Source organism: Pinus tabuliformis, chromosome 9, assembly GCF_031772625.1.
Source record: "Pinus tabuliformis cultivar Carrire ecotype Pingquan chromosome 9, CPIR1, whole genome shotgun sequence".
NCBI classification, from domain to species: Eukaryota; Viridiplantae; Streptophyta; class Pinopsida; order Pinales; family Pinaceae; genus Pinus; species Pinus tabuliformis.
The window spans coordinates 793,804,060-793,823,942 of NC_142307.1; the positions used below are offsets into that span (position 1 = coordinate 793,804,060).

The window sequence follows — 19,883 nt, forward strand, 5'->3', positions numbered from 1 at the left end:
TACTCCAAATCATTGCCTCCATTAAATAATTGAACAGTAAAATCATACTAGTTTACCTTCGTGTGGGCCTTGAGGAGATGTTAGGCTCCATCATCCCAACCTCCCTTTTCATCTGTAGTAGAAACACAGACTGACTTTTCCTCTTCTTAATCAAAGAATGGGATATGGTCAATCTATACATTTTACTGTAGTTCAAGCCTACTTGCACTATAGTGTAACTCCTACTACATGAGTATGGTGGATCACTGCTTGCTTTCACAGTAGATGATTGAGAAGTAGTTAACATGAAATTCTAATGCATAGTTGAGACATGCTTGTTATAAATTTTTAATTTGTAAAGTAGTGCCTGAAAATTCGAATGTTAAAATCAGGAGGAAAAAGCAATGCTGTAATTGTTGCAAGAATAGGCAGGAAATTGAATATCTAATCGTTAATAAGGCTTTATAAATTTTTATAGGGTTGTTGTAGGAAATATATCAGACGTATTGCTAGACATTGCATGGAAGTATGTTTTTGTCACCATCATGCAACAAATAATATCTAGAGTTTATCAATTGCCTTCGATTTATAACATTGATTTTGTCCCTTTAGCTGTAATTTCCTTCTCAAATAAATCATGTAGCTCTGCTGTGGCTGGTGATAGCTTTACAATCAGTTGCTTACTTCCCTCAACATCTCTATACCATTGACGGTCAATCAGAATATATGTCTAATGTATATTATATCTATTTATGTTGAGAAAGCATTTTTAGTGGATGTAAATGGAGCCTATTAAATATTTTATGTGGTCTAATGTAATTTGCTGATACCGTGGTGATTATTATGCAGGTCTGGACACGATTATCAGGTTTATCAATTGCCCTTCTTGGCCTCTCATCTTTACTCAGTGATGTCGCACTTTACTGGGTTGTGTTAATCTTGTTCCTACAACGTGGTCCAATTTCTCCTCAGGCAGAAGAGATTAGTCAGCCTGATGACAAGAATGTTGCTGTTGGTATAACAGTTTTAGTTTTGGGATTGCTTATATGCCTACCGTTTCCATTTCCCTTTATGTCAGACAGTATGCTATAGATGCTAAGCAGGTTTTGGGATCTATGATCTAGCTTTGGCAGTTCATTAACTAACAAAGTTTTCATTTAAGGAGAGTCTAGAAATAAGTGTGCGGCATGCCATTATTTGTAAAAATTCTTTCTTAAGTACCACTACTGAAATAAGTACCAACACTGAAGAAAAAATAAGCATTTAATTCCATGAATGTAGAGCATTGTCACTTACCATGATGCCACATTTGGAATTCGTATACAAAATACAGGATTTATAGTTTAAAATGTAGAATTAACGCATCACACTTTACATCTCACTCATAATATATCTCAACGTTTGAGAACATATAGTCCAGAATGTATTACTTACCCCTCGTATTATGGGAGTTTTATTCTTCAGAAACTGATTTCCATATCCAAATTTCAAATTAGAGACCCTGCGAGTAAAAACGTCAAATATCATAACATTATCACAGATACTGCAAAGAAAACAACAGAAATATATTTTATTTTTACCTTTTGTTTTTTATCGCTTGATTAGAAACATAAGCAGCGCTATAAATTTGTTCACGAAAGCTTATGATCAATACAACTCAAAGAGTAGGATTTAGTTGTGCATGTGCCCTTGGGGGGAGTGTGTGCTTTTCCTGCTCTCTCGATGAGAGCTCATAACCTAGAATTCGAAAAATGGTTTTAACTATTATAACACTCGGGCTTGTAGGCTTCATTGATAGTTACTGCTCATCCAAGTTTTCCTTGTTGGATGAGTCAGTGTTTCTTATATTAGAATCCAAGTGTGCAAGATATGCATGGTACTTGTTCTGATCTTGTTCATATCACTTTTAGTTACTATATATATATAGTGCAATTATGGATAATAAATACTTGTTTTTTTTTTTTGTGTTCACGTACTTGCTTTAGTGTGATCATTTCTTCTCCAAATTCAGTTGTGAGTTTACAAACTCAACATTGGCACAGAAATTCATGGAAACCCTTATTGGTCAATCTCCAATGTGTCCTGAACAGATCCTTTGAACCAACTTGCTTAGACTCAATTGAGATCTCCATTCTCCGTTTTAGTTAGATGCATGGATTCAGAGACTTGAGGCTATTTTGATGCAAAAGCGTGAGGCTTAAAGACAAAAGGCTTCGTATTATTCCAAAAAGAAAAATACAAAAAAAGTTTACAAGCAAAGGAGTGTGGTCTTTTAGCTGTCAATTTACAAAGCTTTCTAGTTAGGATTTGAACTAGAATCTAGGATTTGGATTATCATGTAATAAATTCAAGTAGTTAGATGTAGTGGAGATTCTCAAGGAGAATATCATGCAGATTAGACAGTTTTAGTTAGTTCGATCCTTTGATTTAGGATTTGGTTGTTAAATGAACCAGTACTTATGTAAGTTCCGAATCATTGTAAGGGGATTTTGACTGATTTTGGTTGATTTGTCGTATAAAAGTTAAGTTGCAGAACACTGTATCTCTATGTGTGTGTCGTACATTATTGGTCAATCCCGGAGGTTGAATTCCTTCGAAATATCTCTGTGTGTGGTTGAATTCCAGTTTAACAGTAATTCTTAGAATTTTGTATGATCTGGTGTGATTGTGTTTAATTCCTCTTTCACTATATATTAAGTTAAATGGAATGTGTTTCGAGCTGCAAAGCTTTAATTAGTTAAACTCTGAATCACTTAGAAATAGAGTAGACTTGGTGGAAGCGCTAAAAACATAGCGGAATGGGGAAAGTCTGACAGAACGAACTAACCCTCGAAGAAGAACAAGAACCGTCCGATTGACAGAGCGTTAGATTGACGGAAGGATGAAAGACTGCAAAACCAAGTTTGGGACTAAGAACGAGCAGTAAGCAGTTTTGAGATTTCTAGTCTCGAAACACTAGAGAGCAAAAAGGGGTAGTATTGGAAAACTACCTTTTGGGACTTATCCTAGCTGTTAAACTTCGACAGCGAACGAGGCCCGAAAAGCAGATAGACGGTCATCGCGCGACAGAGAAGCGCGAGCATTAATCAACGCGAAATGGGTTTTCATTGGTGGTAAAGGTTCATCGGGTGGCTCACTTGATTCCATTTACTGTCTGACACGTAGCATGTCGCAAGAGAGAGAAAACCACCTTATCGAGTGGGTAACTGTCACATAAGTGATCCACCTGACATTGTTGTTGACTGTTGGATCAAGCGGATCTTGATCAACGATTATAAAGCGTCGGGTTAGTTTGTTGATCGGGAAAAAGTGCAGCTGTCGAATCAGAGAATCGTGATCGACGGTGGAGAAACATCGTGATAAAGAAATTGGAAAAGGCGGATTCAAGAAGTTAATGAACTGTGGTGTTATTTCCTTTCAGTTCCGTGGTAAGTGAAGTTTCAACAAATTCCGCGTAAATTTAACAATTTTGTTGTTTTAGCAGAATATCTACGTTTAGCGGCAGATGACTGAAACTCCGAAGGAAATAGAAGAAGAGCTTCCACCCGCACTAGAAGAAATTGTCACACATTTTGAAAGACTATCCCTTACACCTGTAACTAGACCACCATATTTTTAGAGTCATAAGAATTTTATTGATGAAGAGAAGATCATGGTTGTTGAGCTTGTTATGGGGGTTCAATCTCTTAGATGATGTACTCTTATGCCCAATCATTGAAATCCTCCAATCAATGTCTTAAGAGCTGCAACCTTTAAAAATTCCTTTGATGAAATTGCTTTCTGGGGTTGTTCCTACAATCTTTTCCTTTTCGATACTTCAAAAATAGTTACAAAACCTAGGGTGGCTTTTCCTGCAACTTTATCTTTGAAAAGAGCAGTGTATAGAGGTCTAAATATGGTACTTACAGAATTAAAATGAAAATTTTCAAACACACAAAAGTTTATTGGATATTTAAGTATTTCAGGTGTTCATAACCCAGGAAAATTGTAACATACCCCAACCTTCCTTTTGAGGCACATTACTACACAACCTCTGCCCTGTACAACTGTAGGGATCTTCCTTAGGAGCACTTTTTTTTTTGTAAATCTAACTAGACTCAGCATAATATCAACTAATTATTAGATGCAAGAAACCATGCTCATATTTTATAAATTTATTAACTAATAAATAATGTAGTTTCAGTTATCGTATTGTGAATAATAAGAAAACGATGATCTTCATTTCAAACTAATCATCCATCAGCAACATCCATTTATGAGAGTCACATAATAATTAAAGACACATCAACATGAGAAACACATAATAATCTAAAGGTTTATACATCAATAATCCATAAATTTACAAATTCAAATGTTATATCCTTCACTTTTACAATCTAGTAATTATATACTACATTAAGCATGTAATATAACCTTATGAAACACGAGGTATTGTGTGAAAAGTTCAAAATTGAAATCCTATTGCAGCCACTGGAAAGTATTCTTCTAATTGTTAATTAATTTAACAATTTATTTGGTACGACAAATATTGAATAAATCACACTGCAACCTTCACAAATAAAATTGCGGAAATAATAGCGTTGGAAACTGAGAAATATTCTAGCATACACATAAAATATGACAGTGATTTTTGGACAAATGTCCCCGGAGAAAACCCAACTTGGGAAAACTGATGCAGCAGCTGAGGGTTTTTATTATTATGTAGCAGTGAGAAATTTTGAGCACAATATTGATGCTAAAAACTGACAATCCTACAGAGAAAATACTAGCAAAAATATTGTCAGGAATTTTCCTCACCCCCACTAGCAACCCAGCCTCTGATTGCAGCTTCAAGTGAGTCGTCCAAACAACCTCTATGCAGGTTTGCGTTACCCTTATGTAGTCCCTCCCACACTATGCCTGAATCAACTGCTCTTGTAGCCATCATGTCTGCCACTTGCTGAGAAATTGTCTCTCCATCCTCCTAGAACACTTTCCCAGTCTCTGGAAATGAAATCCAGCTTCTCTCCAGCAAAATCGAACTGCCTCTAGAGGCTTCTGAGCAGCCCCTGCGTTAGCCTCACTGTGGCTCTTTCTACCTCTCTGCAATGCACTTCACTAGAACTGGAAAACTTCCTCCAGCACATTGCCCCTGCCCCTCACTGTCTCTACTTCCTTTTGAAGCTAAAACTCTTCCACCAACTACTAGCTCTCTGGAAAAATCGTTGTCTCCAAGGAAATTGAACTCTGCAAGTGTGTTCTCCATCTACCCATAGACTTCTTCTATAATCCTTTGTTGAACCCCCAACGACCAAGATTAAAACTTAATCAAGGGCCCAAATTAATTCCTTGTCAATCCGTGTGAGTTTCTAGATGATTCACACCTTATCTCCATTAATTATGATAAATTAACCAGATTTCCTAAGTTTAGACTTAGGAAATATAAAAAGATAAGCTAATAATCTAATTAAGACACTTCTAGGTGGAAATTCCATAAATGGTTTATGGGTTATGGAGAAATCTATTTTAGCCTCTCCACAAAGTTTTGAGACTAGAACACCTTCGATGCTATAAAAACTAACACTCCTTATTAGCGAGGAAGGTGCTCTTTCTAGTGTTGCACACTCTTTCACAACACCATGTCTTTGTACCACCCCTCTTTCACGATTTTGATGTCTGGCTACTACCCACCAACCACTATGTCACTCTGATGTTGCATTCATGCTATTGCTAACACTACTATATTGCTGCCACCTTTGCATCTGCACTGCAACTTCCTCTCATCTATTGTTGTCATAATTGCAATAATTGCAGCTGAGAAGCATCCAAAACATTGAATCAATTATGTCTGTTGCATCTATCTCTTGAGTCCTGACTACTACTAGTCACTTCACTTTCCACTGAAGAATCTGCATTGCTGCTGACTCTGTTATTGAGCCTCTTGCTCTATTGTCAACACTGCACTATGTTCCTCAACACCTGACTGGTACTAGTCTGCAACTATCACATTGGAATTTCACTGCATCACTGACACTGATCCATCTTGCTACTGAATATTGTGGGCCCCTGTAGCAAGGTGATGATCCATGAGTAGGACACCTCAATGGACCCTATCCATCTCTGCAACTTTGGAACTATAGCTCCATATCGCCCCACCTCTCTCTTGGAGATATAGCTGCAAACATCGCAAACTCTTCCTCCAACTTGGAGGACAACTTGTCTATCTCAGCAGACAATGTTGGTTGGTCCTGCTTCTCCTGCTTGTCCTTCCTCCTGAAAAGATAGTAAGTACTTTAATTTCCATTCTCGCCACACCTGAAGCACACTTTGACATGTCCTTCTTCTTCTTCTTCTCCCCCTGCCACTGACTGGGACCCTTTGATGCTAGGGCTACATTCTCTTCCTTCTCACTCTTCACACCCTTGCTGCTACTTCCAATGATGGTGCTCTTTACTATAGCTCGCCTCAACTCCTACTACAGATTGGTCCACGTCTTGTCCTAACCGGGAAAAGTGTCTCTACCCAAAATACTTTGGACAAACACCTACCAATCCTTTGAGACACTAATCAGTGCCAATCGTACAAGCTCTATGGGTTGGGGCACCTCCCCAACAGCTGTTAGCTAATCGCGGACCTCCTGAATCCTAGTGATGAAGGGATCTATGCCTTCACCCTACTGCATCCTAATGCTTCTCAGCTTCTCATGGAGAAACATCTTCCATTTCTTGGAAGAACTCTAATATAACGTGGAGAGAGCATCCCACATCTCATTGGCAATACCTTTGCCAGCGACATGTGAGACCATAGGATCTCGAACTCCATCCAAGATCATCTTCTTTGCCATCACCATTTCTTTTATGTACTCCTTCAGGTATCTGCATCATGGGGTATTGCTACCACATTCTTTGCATAGGTCTTCAGACCATGCTCATCAAGGAGAAAGGACATTTTGGCCTTCCAAATAACATAGTTGGAGGCACTGTCCAATCTGTCTTGATTTCTTAGCCCACTTATGTCTATCTCGAATCTGGTAAAAAATTCCCTCTTTCCCTCTCCTTGTTTTCTCGATTTGCTACTCGCACTCCCTTTTGGAGTGAAGAAATATGCCCACAACTTCTACCAATCTGCAACAAGAAAAATCAGACCTCTAAAACTCAGAGTCCCCTGAGAGAAATTTTTCCTCTACTGTGTGTGGTTTTCTCTTCCATCCATCACGAATTATGCTCTAGAAAACTGCTGCAAAACCCTCTGTGCCCAAACAAGAAATATGCTCAGTGAAAATTTGAATTGTTGCTCCCACTACTTGCTGGAATCACTCATTTGGCAAGACAAATTTTTCTGCCTATCCTACATTGAAAATTCAAACTTCCCTAAGCAATTTGATATTCTTGGCTTAGGCTTTGTGTAGCCTCTGAAAATTTCGGTCTGCTGCTCCCTTTAAATTATGAAATTTCTCGTCTTTGCTTATGAGCTTCTCCGTCTAATCAATCACACTATGATTTTATGTGAAATTTTCAAAACTGAAATCCTATTGCAACAACTGGAATTTATTCTTCTAATTTTTAATTAATTTAACAATTTATTTGCTACGGCAAATACATAATAAATCACACTGCAACCTTCACAAATAAAACTGCGGAAATAATAGTGCTGGAAACTGAGAAATATTCTGACATGCACATAAAATATGACATTTACTTTTGGACAAATGTCCCCAGAATAACCCAACTTGGGAAAACCAGTGCAACCACTGAGTTTTTTTATTATTATGTTGTAGTGAGAAATCCTTAGTACAATCTGGATGCCAAAAACTGGCAATCCTGTAAAGGAAACACTGGCAAAAATATTGTGAGAAATTTTCCTCACCCCCATTAGCAATCTGGGCTCTAACTGCAGCTCCAATTGAGTCATCCAAACAACCTCTGTGTAGGCCTGTGTCACCCTTGCACAATCCCTTCCACGCTCTGTCTAAATCAACTTCTCTTGTAGTTGTCCTCTCTGCCACTGGCTGAGAAACTCTCTTCGGCATTTTGGAACACTTTCCTAGCCTATAGAACTGAAATCCAACTTCTCTCCAGCAAAATTGAATTGTATCTAGAGGCTTCTGTGAAACCCTTGCATCAGCCTCATTGTGCCTCTATTTGCCTCTCTGTGATGCACTTCACTGGATCTGGAAAAATTTCTGACTCAATGTCTTTGCTTCCTTTTGAAGCTTGAACTCTTTCAACAACTGCTAGCTCTCTGGAAAAACCGAACTCCACAAGTGTGTTCTCCATCTACCCATCGACTTCTTCTTATAATCATATGTTGGACCTCCAACGACCAAGATTAAAACTTAATCAAGGACCAATATTAATTCCATGTTGATCTATGTGAGTTTCTAGATGATTCATACCTTATCTCAATTAATTCTGATTAATTAATCAGATTTCCTAAGTTTAGACTTAGGAAATATTAAAAAATAGGCTAATAATCTAAATGAGAAACTTCTAGGTGGAATTTCCATAAATGAATTTTGGGCTATGGAGAGCTCTATTTTAGCCTCTCCACACAGTTTCAAGACTAGAACACATCTGATGCTACAAAAACTAACATATTGCTCACCAAAGGAGTGGAAATTTGATCCTGAATTTATTTCTTCTTGTGCTCCCTTGTTATTGTCTACGTTCACATGTGAAGGATGATGCATCCTAATTGAATTTCATTGACACACCGCTAGAACTCCTTGCCTACTCCTTGGGTACTCTTCTTCCCCACAAACCCTTTAGCTGCAATGGGGCTATAAAGTAGAGGAATAATACTATTTATGGAGGAGAACATTCATGGCTCAAGAGTTCCATCTCTAATGGCTTCCACCACACCAAACTCACTATATACTTTGTAGTTACTCACAATAGCATTATGTAATCCATCCAATAGTAGTGCAAAAAACTGCCCCATCTTCCAGAGTTTTCTCCTTTTATAGGAGGCTTCATAGGTGACACTTGTCACTTCATGCAAAAATAATTATTTTTATTAATCTAAAAGTTTGATTATTCACCCATCCATGTGTCAGTTTCTCACCAAGACTCTCCTAAATTATTTACTTAAATTCTTATTTAAAAATAATATTTTCCCTCACTCCAACATGACTCCCTATTTCCTTTCCTAGTTATCTCATGATCCCCAATTTATACTCCTTATTTTGTGTTCATTACTAAAATTAACTAGTAGGTCTCTTCTTTGGTTCCCCAAATACACCCTAGTTTATCTCAAGTTGACTCTTAGATGGAGATCCTTGTGTTGGCTCTTGCCACATGGAGATTCTCTCGTGAAACTAAATTTCTCTAATTTAAATTATTATTCTTTATTATCATTCATCTCTGATGTCCCCAATTTTGATTTTCTGCATTCGAGACAATTTTGGAAAGAGGGGACATTTCCAACATTGGGATTTAGAGAAAAAGGGAAAATTGCAGCTCTAGTGGAATGTGGGGGCCACAAGAAAGATAAATTTGACCCAAGGAGGGAACTCACACTCTTGGAGGAGAGAGAAAGGAGAAGGAAGTGTGAATTAGGAGAGAGAGAGAGTGGGGGGCACAAGGGGAGAAGAGGCCAACAAATTATAAATAGAGCTTGAGGGCCTCACTTTTGGCATCTTTTGGTCATTTTACAATTCAACACTAGTTCTCTTGAGCTGCTTAGCCAAGAAAACCCGTGTTGTTCAGCACAAGGAATTTCTGAGCGAGAATTCCACCCTCATTTCGGAGAACTCCGAGTGTCTTCCTAGTGAGGAAATTTGGGGAGCTCAATTCAGAGCTTCCATTGGAAATCATTGCAGGAGTTTACTTACCAATGCACATTCCTTGGGTGCAGAGATATTTTTGTGGAGCACATTGTGAGAGCAAATGTGGGTTAGAGGTTTTGGGTTTTTTCAGGGAATCCTCTTATTGTTGACCAGAGTTTGGACAATGATTTTTCGAGTTGGATTGGAAGTTATTATCTATTCATTTTTTCTATCTTTTGGCAAGGGCTCAGAAGCTATCAATTAAGTTTTGTGCGGGGGTTTAGAGAAGTGGAGCAGGGAGAGATAAGGGTTGGAAGTAAGAGGTATTTCTTAGTGGAGAATTTAGCTAGAGTTGGGAGACATTTTTCGTTGTGGATTTGGGCATATTTCAGTAGTACCAATATTGTGGGGGATACTTTCTGGCTAGATTGGGCAATTCACACTTGTTGGGGGTCAACAGGGGTCAGCAGATTCTACCCAACCCTTTTTGGGTTTTTGTGGGTTTATTGAGAGGAGTCTCCGACTAATTTTACAAATTTTTCCGAGCGATATTCTAGCCTTTTCGCTTTCTTATAGCAGGGTGTATTATTAGTTAGTTGGTAAATTAACATCTCTTTGTGGGTTCAATTTGGCTTGGAGTTGGGCCAAATCATTTCTAGGTTTTTCTTGGATTTGGAGGGGAGTCTGTGGGTGCAATTTCAAGTTGATCTAGGAATTCTTCATTACAGAATCTTTAGTCTCATTCTAGCAGTAGCAATAGTAATTTTCTGGGGAGTGGGCAGTACCAGTTTGGGCCAGTATTTCCTCCGAATTAGAGTTGTATCAGTTGGACTTTGCATAGCTTGCATATCAAGCCCAGGTTCCATTGTTCTCACACTTGTACTCAGATTTCCCCAAATTAATAAAATGGCTCATATTTTCTACTTCTATTTATTGGTGTTCTATATTTGGTACTTTGATTTCATATTTTTCTTGTTGTTCTTAGCACATGTTTGGATATTACTATTAGTTTTTCCATTAGGAATATTACAATGGTATCTAAGCATGATGTTGGCTAGATATGGGTCTAGATCATGGTAATGCCCAGTTGTTATTTTATTGGGCTAAAATTCCAGAGGATGAGACACTAGTCCAACATTATTCTTCCGATTGAACTTGTGCCCAAAATGTCTTAGCTGGAGAAACTCCTTGAGAAATTTGAAAATTATAATAGGAATCTCACTAGACTAGTGGACCTATTCATAGAATGGGCATCAGAAAGGGAAACAAGAAGTAAAAGCAGTTGTAGACTTGCAAGTGAAGAAAATGAGGTTGAGCATGCGATTACACAGGATGCATATGACACTAGTGGGTGCGAGGAGGATATAGGTTGACCTAGTGTGACTTCAGAGTCACCACTAGAGGAGAGCACCTTGGTGGCACAAGTTGAGGCATCAACAGAGAGAGTGGAGCAGATAATCATAGGACCATCCATTGACAAGATGGCTTAACACAGGGGTGTTCACCATTGATGAGGCCCTATTTGTTATTGAGGTATCCATCAGTGAGGTGTCAAGGGTTGTATCTAAGTTTTTAGGTGATAATAGCCCCCAACATATTGAAGAGGTGCCACGAGACATATCCACAGTTGATGGGGTGCTAGGAGACACAAAGATGCGCACCATTGATGAGGAGCCAGGAGGCATGTACATTGTTCATGAGGTGCTGGGAGACACAGAGGTACCCAATGTTGTAACCAAGTTTACATATGTTAGCCACCCACATTAGTTTCATCAGTTCCAGGTCAGCCTTCCGGCATTGAAAAAGAAGGCCACTATAGTTTGAGAGACCATTTTATAGCAGAATGAGCTGAAGGGCATGAGAGCGGTTTGTGCTGAGTTAGTGGCCAAGTTGGCTCACGTTGGGGAATGGTTGGATTCCATAATGGTAAAACTAGAGTAGTATGTGTTGGAGCGTTGGAGGAACCCTCTTCAAGCATACATAGGTGGGGTTGGCAACATTATTAGGTTACCTCTGCCCACTAGAGAGGAGAGGCAGAACTACCTAGTCATATTTCATGTGTTGACCAGGATAGCGAGGTGATGTGACGTGAGTTGTACAGGGAACAACATTCGCATGTTGGGGTTGTTGCATGTGCGGGTACACGTACATTCGATCTTGCCCTTGGAGTTGGATGGAAATGGATTTTAAGTTGGTACCTGGTGGAGTGGGTTGGACTCATGCAGATGGTCGTAGTCTGGTGTGAAGCTCAGTGGGAGCTCCCAGACACTAAGGGTACTAGAGGCCCAGGTTTACATTGGTATGTAGGTGAGGCTTCCTATTTGATATCAGATATGCGAAGTGGCTATGGCATCGATGAGATAGTTGACCTAGTGACTGAGCGCATATATTCCTTAGGGGAGTTCCAGGTGGCACTAGTGGCCAAGGGGTTTGTGAGCAGACTCCATGGGTTGTTTTGGCATGTTGGTTGTTCATGGGGTCGCAAGATGATTAATATTCTCTAGCAGGAGTTGGTTGGAGGACGTGCCATGGGTAAGCCACCGGACCGAGCATTGTATGGAGATGATGTTCTCCCATTGATGTATTGGGCACATGAGCCACTGAGAATTGGCACAACAACAAAATCCCTTCTAGCACATGTGGAGTTAGGTTGCTTAGGTCTACCAAGACGGATGAGGAGATATGACGCATGTCATGGTGGGTTCACTAGAAGAGTGGTGGATACTTTGGCACATGTGGGATACCATATGTTACAGGATGATACAACAGTAGGCAGTGGTACCCAAAATGTCATAGAGTTATGTCGTAGAGTGTAGTGTTATGCAGAGGGATTTCGCCAGATGCATATAGACCCAATTTTAGATCATAACATCTAGTGATGTATAGGGGTATGCAACGAGGAGTAGTGGTCTACAGAGGAGCATGGAGATGCATGGTGGTGTGCCATAGCATGTCAATTTGCACTATGGGGTAGGAGGAGTGACTCACATCACATTGAGTACATGCGGGGAGCATCAGGTATAGTGACACGGGCATGATATGAGACGGTACAGGATGGTACAGTAGTAGAAGGGGGTATTCAGTGGTGTAGAGGGATAGGCCACAATGTAAAATTGCATGCCGAGGAGTACTGAGATATTCAGTGGTATGTAGGGGTGTATGGTGCTACACAACGAAGTCTTGGAGTGTTGCCTCCAAGGAGACTTATGGATGGGGACACCTGGCACACCTTTGGGTGTAGTTCACCTAGGATTGATGAAGACATGGATGTGCGACATTTGATGATATACGTGGGGACTCACATGCATGTCCCTCTTCTACATTGCTTGCATACATAGATTATTTGGTTGTTGTTCGTTGACACTTTGGGCACAAACAACAGGGTGTGGGGAGCTCACCTCAGATATTTGGATGGGGCTCAGTGCTCCAAAGGAGAGACTTCTCAGTGGTGACATTGGGTTAGGGCACAAGATGACATGTACCGGTTTGGGGAGTGCATGGTTTTTTGTGTAGGTAGTGTATGTTCCACCCTTGAGTTCACACTTAAGGGGATGCATGGCAAATTTTGGGCAAGGAACTCCAAGGTATCGCAGAAGCATATACAACAGGCGGTTGACTCTCTTACGGTCAGATTTTTACCCTCCGAGCAATATTAGGGTGCGCTTCCAGGATACAGGATAACGGATCCCACGATGCTGTATGGGAGGCGCAGGGAAACTTTGCATGCACTATATTGATTCATGTCATGTAGAGTCTATATATCGATTACATGTAAGGAGTAGAGTTGTGGAGCAGGTGGATTCTAGTAGTCGTTAGGACAACATCATAGTAGATCTGGTTATGGGGTCCAGGGATTCAGTTGGATGACAGACCACTCCATTTTGTGAGGTATATGTCCATAGTAAAGGGTGATCTAGCTCACTTTGGGGTTGACTCATGGGGGATCGTTTAGGCCTCCATTGTATGGCGAAGCAGGTGTTTCTATTTGCATCTTAGGATCACAATTAACAATGGATGGGTAGATATTGACATCATAGCGATACCTAGGCAGGATGAGCTTGGCCTTCGTCGATATTTTGTCATCAAGTTTCAGGGGAGGATGACACAGTGTGCACACGATCGGTAGTCTATTAGAGTCAGAGCAACACAACAACAACATGGTGGCACCCTTCTGAGACTAGCATGGGACCTGGGGATCACAATACTTGACAGCTCAACGACCTTTATGGATGAGCTGACTACTACAGGGGGAGATCACTTAGATCTTCCGTTGAGATTTAGTGACTTGTTGATTGCATGGGGGAATTCATTAGCATGGTAGGTTGATTAGCAGGAGGAGCTCATGCAAAAGAGACTTCATCCCTACAGGGATTGGGTTGTACCTTTAGGAGTTTTCTCTTGGTGTGCATGAGGTGGACTACTTGGTAGGGTAGCTTCATGGGGAGTTGGACAATGTCCTACATTATCAAGATGCTCTTCTTATTGACAGTATGCAGAGGGCTTCTGGTACCTATACCTAGTTGGACAATGAGTGGAGCAAGGGGTGCTTCACATTGATTTGGATGGCTTGGGATCCTAGTAGTAAGAGATTTTGTTATGTCCCTATAATACTAGTGTATTCCCTTATTATTATTGTCATTGTATCCCCTTATTGTTATCGTTGTGCCCATGTTGTCCCCATATTGTTATTATTGTGCCCCATAGAAGCCCACTATTGTTATTGTTGTGCACTTAGAAAGGAGGCCTTGTCATTTTTATCATCCAAGAATTGTTCATTTGTGTAATTTAAAGGAGGTTTCACCCTTGAAGAGGCTGATTTTCAAGTCGTTGATCTATCTTTTCTTCTATTTTGTGAGCTGGTTGCATAACAATTGGTATCAGAGGTTTGGATTCTAGGGTTTCGCTGCTTCAAATAGGTCATCATGGAATTTTCGCTATAACTTACTTTCTACGACGTTTCTGAAGCTAAAATTAAAACTCATTTGAGCCGCAAGCTTGATGAACCTCAGGTACAAATTTCAGGTCTTGTCTCACTATATTTTTGGAGATATGATCCAAGGAATTTAGGGTTTTTGCAGGCCCCTGAATTATATCTCAAACAGGTGACCTGGGAGAAATCGTCTTAACTTTTTCTTTGAGCATCAGATAGAAATTTCGTAACAAATTATAGAAAGAAGACGAACTGTAGTTTTCTATGTATCGATTTCATATCCGAAAGATGAAACAGTTACACGTGGCACTTCGTACAATTTCCTCTACTAAACCAGTCTATAATCACGTCATCGTGGGATATTTGGAATAAATCTTTATTGGAGAATCCAATCTTGATGAGACTTACAACGTTGGAACGGGGACTCAGAGGGCTACCATAAGACGAAATTCTAGATCTTGGAGATCCGAAATTACAGAGATACAACATAATCAATATCGAGCTCCTACAAAGCCAAAAAAGGTGTGTAGTCTTTTTAAAATTTTGCATAAGTTTGGTTTGAAAAATTAGTTTAAAGGAATTCAAAGGACATAGTGAAGCATAATCATCATTAATTGATGCCCCGAAGAAAGAAAATGGAAACACCTAGTAAGCAACCTGAAATCTCTAGCATGACTCGTGAAGAAGAGGAAGAAATGCAACATGATATATCAAAATTACGAGACCAAGTGCAATAAATTTCACTCTCACAAAAAGTAGCAGAAGCTAAGATGGATGGTTTAAAGAAAGGCATGGAAGCTAATATGGATGGTTTAAAAAATGGCATGGAAGTTAAGATAGATGGTTTATAAGTAAACATTGAAGATTTGAAGAAAGACATGGAAGGTTTGAAAGGAGGTTTGGCAAAGTTGCTACAAGAAATGCTTCCTAATGGCGAAAAGGTAGTAGAGGAAACTCATGATGAAAACAAAAGAAATGTTAGTCATGATTTCATAGACTCTAATGTTGGATTGAAGACCTACCATGTTCCAAAGATTGATATGAGGAAGTTTGATGGCAAGGATCCTGTAACATGGATACTACAGATGGAGCAATATTTCGATTTCCATAATGTGCAAAACACACAAAAGGTATGCATTGCGACTCTATATTTGGAATCCAATCAGTTTGTATGGTATCAATGGTTTTTCTCTTGTAAACAAATTGTCACTTGGACAATTTTTACAGAAGAAATGATAGCACATTATGAGGATACAAAAAAAAACACCTTTTTTAGCCAATTGAAAAATGTCAAACAAAAAGGTTCAATGGTGGAGCACATTGAAGATTTTCAAAAATTGAATATAAGGGTAAAAGATATTCTAGAGGAGCATAGGATTGATGTGTTCATAGGGACATTAAAATATAACATCCAACATGAGGTTCGCCTTTAGGAACCTGATTCATTGGAGAAGGCATTCAGGTTGGCAAGAAAAATTGAAAGCAAAATTATGGCAACAAGGAAGCCTACCAATCACAACTATAAAGATGGAAGTGTTGTTGCTCCTAGCCTTCCACAATCTACAAGGTTGACACCACAACAATTGGAAGAAAAAAGAGCAAAAGGGCTTTGTTACAGTTGTGATAGAAAATACACTAAAAGTCATAAGTGTGCTGAGAAGAAATTATTTTACATAGATTGTGAAGAGGAAGAAGAAAAGGAACAAGAAACATCAAAAGAAGAGGATACACACTAGGAACAAAGCCTAGAGAAAGAAGAAATGAATTCGACCATATCTTGTAATGTATTGTCCGGAATAACCACTCAAACTATAAAGATAGAAGGACATATTAAGAAGAAAAAGGTAATAGTGTTGATTGATTCAGCCAGTACCCATAATTTTATTCATTGTAAGATAACGAAGGAATTGAATTGCTTCCTATATCCAGCACCAGAGTGTCAAGTGATGGTTGCAAATGGAAGAACCATAAATTTCTCTGGAAAGTGCCATAATATCAAGCTATACATGGGAGAATATGTTTTGAATAGTCCAATGTTTTCCATTCCAATGGGTGGTGTTGATGTTGTACTAGGAGTCCAATGGCTACAATCTTTGGTTACGATAGCTTCTAATTCTCAAGAACTTTTCTTCAATTTTTTTCTAGAAGGAAAGGAAGTTGAATTAAGGGGTATCGCAGGGAAACTGTGAAAGATAATCAGCTCTAACAGCATGGCAAAGATTCTAAATAAAGAACATGGCGTAATTGCACAATTATGTTTGCTAGAGGTTCCCACGTCGAAATCATCTATTTCTCTAGATCTCCAAAAAGTCTTGGACAATGATTCCAAGGTATTTGAGACTCCCAAATGCCTCCCACCTATTCGTAATCATGATCATGCTATTCATTTGATTCTAGGAAGTGTTTCTCCAAACATCAGGCCTTACAAATATACCTATGCCCAAAATAGTGAAATTGAATGTATAGTTGCAAAAATGCTAGAGGATAGTATAATTCAACTTAGTCAAAGTTCTTTCTCTGCTTCAATATTATTGGTGCACAAGAAGGATGGATCATGGTGCATGTGTCTAGATTATAAGGAGCTCAACAAGCTCACTATTAAAGATAAATTTCCCATTCCTGTCATTGATGAATTATTGAATGAATTGCATGGTGCAATTTAATTCACCAAGTTGGACCTTCGTTCAGCATATCATCAAATCAGAATGAAGACTGAAGACATTCCGAAAACATCATTTAGAACTCATGAGGGTCATTATGAATTTTTGGTCATGCCTTTTAGCCTTACCAATGTATTTTCTACATTTGAAGGTTTGATGAATTCCATTTTCAAACCCTTCCTTAGAAAATTTGTGTTAGTATTTTTTGATGATAAACTAATCTAGAACAAGCCTTGGAAGGATCAAGTTCAACATGTTGATAGAGTGCTCAAACTATTGGAGGAGAAACAATTATATGCAAAAACCTCCAATGTTTCTTTTGAGTACAAGAGGTGGAATATTTGGGTCATATTGTATCTCATGAAGCGTTAAGGTAGACCCTACAAAAATTAAAGCCATTAAGGAATGGAAAATCTCCACATCCATAAAGCATATGCGAGGATTTCTCGGGTTGACGGGGTATTATCACAAGTTTGTTAAGAATTATGGGAGAATAGAAGTAGCTCTAACAACATTATTGAAGAAATATGCATTTTCTTGGACTCCAGGAGCAATGAAAGCCTCTGGACATCTTAAAGAGGCAATGTGCCAAGCACCAGCCTTAGTTACACCAGACTTCACAAAAACCTTTATTGTGGAATGTGATGCCTCAGGGAATGGAATTGGTGTTGTTTTAATGCAAGAAGAAAGACCCATTTCTTTCGAAAGTTGTCCAATCAAATGAAAGTATTTACACAAAGCTATTTATGAGAAGGAAATGTTGGCAATACTACATGCACTTAAGAAATGGTGACCTTACCTAATGGGAAGACACTTCAAGGTAAAAATAGATCATGATAGTCTTAAATACTTTTTAGAACAAATATTATCTTCAGAAGAGCAGCAAAAATGGGTCACAAAGATGTTGGGTTATAAATTTGAAATCATCTACAAAAATGGGAAGCAAAATATTGTTGCAGATGCACTCTCAAGAAAGGATGAGGATGTGGAAGCATTGCTTTGCGTCATTTCTATTATCTAACTAGATTGGATAAATGAAACAAGAGATCAATGGAAGAATGACGAAGAAGTGTGGGCACTCATTCAAAAGTTACAACAAGACCCCAGTGCATCTGATACATTTAGTTGGAAAAATGATTCGTTATGGTACAAACATTGTTTATACCTCTATAAGAGTTCCCAACTCAAACAAAATATTCTCATGGAATTGCACACCTCTCCCTTAGGAGGGCACTCAGGATTTTTAAAAACTTACCACAGGGTTAAGAAGGAATTTTTTTGGGACAACCTTAAATCTGATATTCAAAAGTTTGTGGCAGAATGTTTGGTTTTCCAAAAAAATAAAGTTGAAACAATTAAGAACCCAGGTCTATTACAACCTTTATCGATTCCAAGTTAACATTGGGAGGAGGTTTCAATGGATTTTATCACAGGTTTACCCAAATTCGAAGGAAAGAGTATCATTATGGTGGTAGTTGATAGACTTACCAAGTATGCACACTTTTGTGCATTATCTCATCCTTTTAAAGGCAATACAGTTGTTATTGCATTTATGGAAACAATTCAAAAGCTACATGCAAACCCAAAGATTATTGTAAGCGACAGAGATCCCATTTTCACTAGAATTTTTTGGAAAATTATTTTCTTGTCTGGGTACTCAGTTAGCTCATAAATCATCTTATCATCCTCCATCTAATGGGAAAACTAAGATCATGAACAAATGTTTGGAAGGATATCTTCGTTGCTTTGTATCTGATAATCAAACACAATGGGTCAAATGGTTGCCTCTGGCTGAATGGTGATATAACACTTGCTTCTATACTGCAGCAAAAATGACCCCATTTACGGCACTTTATGGATATCATCCACCATCCATCACATCATATTTAAGAGAAAATTCTAAGGTTCAAGCAGTGGAAGATCACATCAAGCATCAAAAACAAGTTCTCCAACTCTTAAAGGATAATGTCACTTTGGCACAGAATAGAATGAAACAACAGGTAGATCAAAATCATAGCGAAAGAAGTTTTGATGTAGTTGACTGGGTATTTCTATGGCTACACCCATAAAAAAAATGTCCCTCAAGCAAGCTAAATAGGATAATAAATTATCACCAAAGTATTATGCTCCATACAAGGTTTTGCAAAAGATTGGTATTATGGCATACAAATTGGAGCTTCCTACAGCGTCCCGAGTGCACTTAGTTTTCCATGTTTTATGCTAAAGAAGGTTATAGGTGACAAGCTCCTAGTTCAAACAATATTGCCAAAAATTGACAAGGAAGGAAAAATCATATTGGAACCTGAAGCAGTCACAGAAACAAGAACTTGATAACTATGAAATCGATCAATTTCAGAGTATCTCATCAAGTGAAAGAATTTACTCACGGAAGATTTCACATGGGAGGATGATAATTTTATACAGAAGCATCCATAACTACTCAAGCATTGAGGAAAACACTTTTATGAAGGAGAGGGGCATGTTAGGTCCCTATAATACTAGTGTATTCCCTTATTATTATTGTCATTGTATCCACTTATTGTTATTGTTGTGCCCATGTTGTCCCCAT

The 19,883-nt window shown here is 38.7% G+C and overlaps 1 protein-coding gene across 1 annotated transcript in view; it reads left to right on the forward strand.

The window, feature by feature from the left end:
- The window catches only part of LOC149151125 (putative zinc metalloprotease EGY2, chloroplastic), a 425,794-nt gene extending 424,389 nt beyond the window's left edge, over nt 1-1,405 (forward strand). Inside the window, exon 12 of the mRNA XM_089440529.1 lies at nt 829-1,405. Within this exon, the coding sequence (XP_089296655.1) occupies nt 829-1,071 (243 nt within the window). The 3' untranslated portion in view covers nt 1,072-1,405. The remainder of the gene's footprint in view (nt 1-828) is intronic.
- The last annotated feature ends 18,478 nt before the right edge of the window (nt 1,406-19,883 follow it).